The 2,942-nt window shown below is 70.7% G+C and overlaps 1 protein-coding gene across 1 annotated transcript; it reads right to left on the bottom strand.

Annotated features, from left to right (window-relative positions):
• Positions 1-790: 790 nt before the first annotated feature.
• On the bottom strand, positions 791-1,856 carry PIGC (phosphatidylinositol glycan anchor biosynthesis class C). The gene has a single exon (XM_068199306.1). The coding sequence runs from the start codon at positions 1,765-1,767 to the stop codon at positions 889-891; it is 879 nt and encodes a 292-aa protein (XP_068055407.1). The 5' UTR covers positions 1,768-1,856; the 3' UTR covers positions 791-888.
• Between the last annotated feature and the right edge of the window lie 1,086 nt (positions 1,857-2,942).

Below are 2,942 nucleotides of genomic sequence, written 5' to 3'. Positions count from 1 at the left end.
GAGCAGTTCCATTGCCACCGGGGCGATGCCAAATGCAGCCCTGGGAGATGGGGCTGGGGCAGGTGTGGGCATCCCTTCGCTCCCGTGCTGCCGGCTCTGCAGGGCTCTGCTCCCCGCGCTGGCCGGAGCAGGGCTGGGCTTGCCGAGGGACGGGGACGGGGCCAGGCAAAGCGCCGGGGAGGTCCCGCAGCGGGGCTGCCTGTCCTGCCAGGCCTCCAGCGGGACTCGCTTGCCGGGAGCGCCCTCTGTTGTGGTGGGAGCGCTGCCGGACAGACGGACACCGGGCAGACGGCGTCGCTGGGAGCTGCACGTTGGCCTGGCATGGCCCCGCGGGGGCTGTGCGCCCATGGGGGCTGTGCTGAGCTCCATCCCTCCGCCTCGGGGTCTGGCCCTGCAGCAAGGCCAGATCTGCCTCTGGAAAGGGGTTAGAGAGGAGAGGAAGGCGTGATGCCCTCTCATGCCCCCATCTCCTACGGGATTTAGGGTAATGCGGTGTCTGGCGGTGGTGTGAGGCTATTCTGGCACCCACAAGGGCCACGGTGCAGGTGAGGATGGCTCTACCCCGTTCCAGCCCTGGCGCCCTGCCCTCCGGCCCGCCCGGGGAGCGCCGGCAGTGGCCAGCACCCCCTGAGGGCCCTGGGGCCGAGGACGCCGTGGGACATCTCCCCGGTACCCGCGTCTGGGCCTGCACGGCCAGAGCCGAGTCCTCCCCGGCTGCCCTGCACCCCTGCGGACCCAAGGCGAGCAGCGCTGGGAACACAGCCTGAGGGGAACACAGGAGTGGCCGCGGTTGCCGTGACAGAGACTTTATTGGCTCAGGTGTCCTCCCCACAGGGCTGTCCCCCAGCCAGGACCTTTCACAGCTCAGAGGGTCCCCCTGGGCCAGGCCTATGTGAGGAACCGGGAGAGGTCCTCCTTGATTTCAGCCTCGTCCCACGGCCCGTGGATGTTGTCCTTGAGCAGCTGGAGGCGGATGAGGCAGTAGGGGCAGAGGCAGGAGATGGCGAGCAGCAGGGAGGCGAAGAGCACGGCGCCCACGCTGGACACCGTGGCCAGCCCCGCCAGCGCTGCCAGCGCAAAGAGCACCGTCACCCCCACGTAGCACCGGGGCGTCCGCGCCTTCAGCTTCTTCTGCAGCATGGGCCACAGCGCGAAGATCTGCATGGCGAAGGTCACCATGACGAAGGCGTGCAGGGAGCGAGGCAGGCGCGAGGCCAGGCACACCGAGGCGAAGATGGCCATGTTGAGGGACAGCGTGCTGGACACGATGGCAGCGTTGGCGCCGTAGTCGAAGAAGATGAGGTGCCCCAGGAGCATGAGGGCCGACATGGCGTAGATGGTGTCCGTGCTGATGGACTCGGTCAGCGTCTTCAGCACCGGCGAGAAGCCGTAGGTGAAGGCGGTGAACACCAGCGTGCTCTTGAGGTCAGCCCAGCGCGTCCGCCCGCTCGCCCAGCGCCCGGCCCCGCCGTCCACGGCGTCGAACAGCACATAGCCGAGCAGGGAGGACACCAGCGCCGCTCCGAAAAGCCCCTGCGGGCTCAGCATCCCGGCGTCCATGTACCACCAGGTGAGCACGAAGACGCAGACGCTGCACAGCTGCTGCACCACGGCTCCCGACTGGAAGACCACGGCCTGGTACCGGTACTGCCGGGCGTGCACGTTCTTCCGCAGCTCCTCCAGGAACCGCTGGTCCACGTAGTTATCGGGGAAGGGCTGGCGCTCGTACAGCACCTTCTGCCACCGCCGCCCGGGCACCGGCTCCATGGCCCCGGCACGGGCCGGGGGGCTCCGCGGCCCCGGCCCCGCCGCCGCCGCTGCCGGAGGTGGCGCAAGGGACGCCGGGGCGCTCACGGCTGCCACCTCCCGGCCGGAGCCGCGGGACACGGCCCGGAACCGCGGGACACGGCCCGGAGCCGCGGGACACGGCCCGGAACCGCGGGACACGGGCCGGAACCGCGGGACACGGCCCGGAGCCCCGGGACACGGCCCGGAGCCGCGGGACACGGCCCGGAACCGCGGGACACGGGCCGGAACCGCGGGACACGGCCCGGAGCCGCGGGACACGGGCCGGAACCGCGGGACACGGCCCGGAGCCCCGGGACACGGCCCGGAACCGCGGGACACGGCCCGGAACCGCGGGACACGGGCCGGAGCCGCGGGACACGGGCCGGAGCCGCGGGACACGGGCCGGAACCGCGGGACACGGCCCAGAACCGCGGGACACGGGCCGGAGCCGCGGGACACGGGCCGGAGCCGCGGGACACGGGCCGGAGCCCCGGCGGAATCGGGACCCGGGGCCGGGCACCGTCACGCCTGAGAGGGGTCACCCCCCCACGCCGGGCTGCGCTCCCCGCTCCGTGTGAGCTTCAGCAGCTTCTGGGGCTGGGTTCAGGCACACCGCAGCTCCGTGCTGGGTGGGATCTGCTCATCCCGAGAGCCGCAAGTCCTTGTCCCACTCGCAGCTGCTGCCAGTGCGTGCTGGGGGCTGTGTCGCTTCTGCCCGGCCCCGCAAGCCGGCCGTCCCAGCGAGCGGGCAGGAGGGATGCTCCTGCCCTGGTCCCACACCGCGGCGAAGGGCTGTCTCCTTGCAGCCCAAACGCAGCCGCCGAGAGGGCACAGCCGGCCGATGGGATTTAGCCAGGGCTTCTCTGTGCTTGGATATCCCGGTGCTGCTGGGAGCATGACCCCAGCCCATGCTGCAAGCCCCACTCCGTGTCCAGCGAGGCACCTGCTTTTCTGGCCAAACCAGGCTCCAGCAGCCAGCTCAGGAATGTGGGTGTGATGCTACAGGACACCCTTTCCCTGCAACTCCTGCCTGCTTACAGCTCAGTCCTGCCCTGCCTGAGAGAGGAGCAGGAGGAGGAAAGCAGGGCTGGAGAGGTGCAGCTCTGCAGGGACATCCATCTCCTGTGCTGCCCATGTCCATGCCAGAGGGACTC

Source organism: Anomalospiza imberbis, chromosome 9 (genome assembly GCF_031753505.1).
Source record: "Anomalospiza imberbis isolate Cuckoo-Finch-1a 21T00152 chromosome 9, ASM3175350v1, whole genome shotgun sequence".
In the NCBI taxonomy this organism is placed as follows: domain Eukaryota; kingdom Metazoa; phylum Chordata; class Aves; order Passeriformes; family Viduidae; genus Anomalospiza; species Anomalospiza imberbis.
The sequence above is the reverse complement of the archived record's forward strand: the minus strand, read 5'-3'. Positions and strand labels throughout refer to the sequence as shown.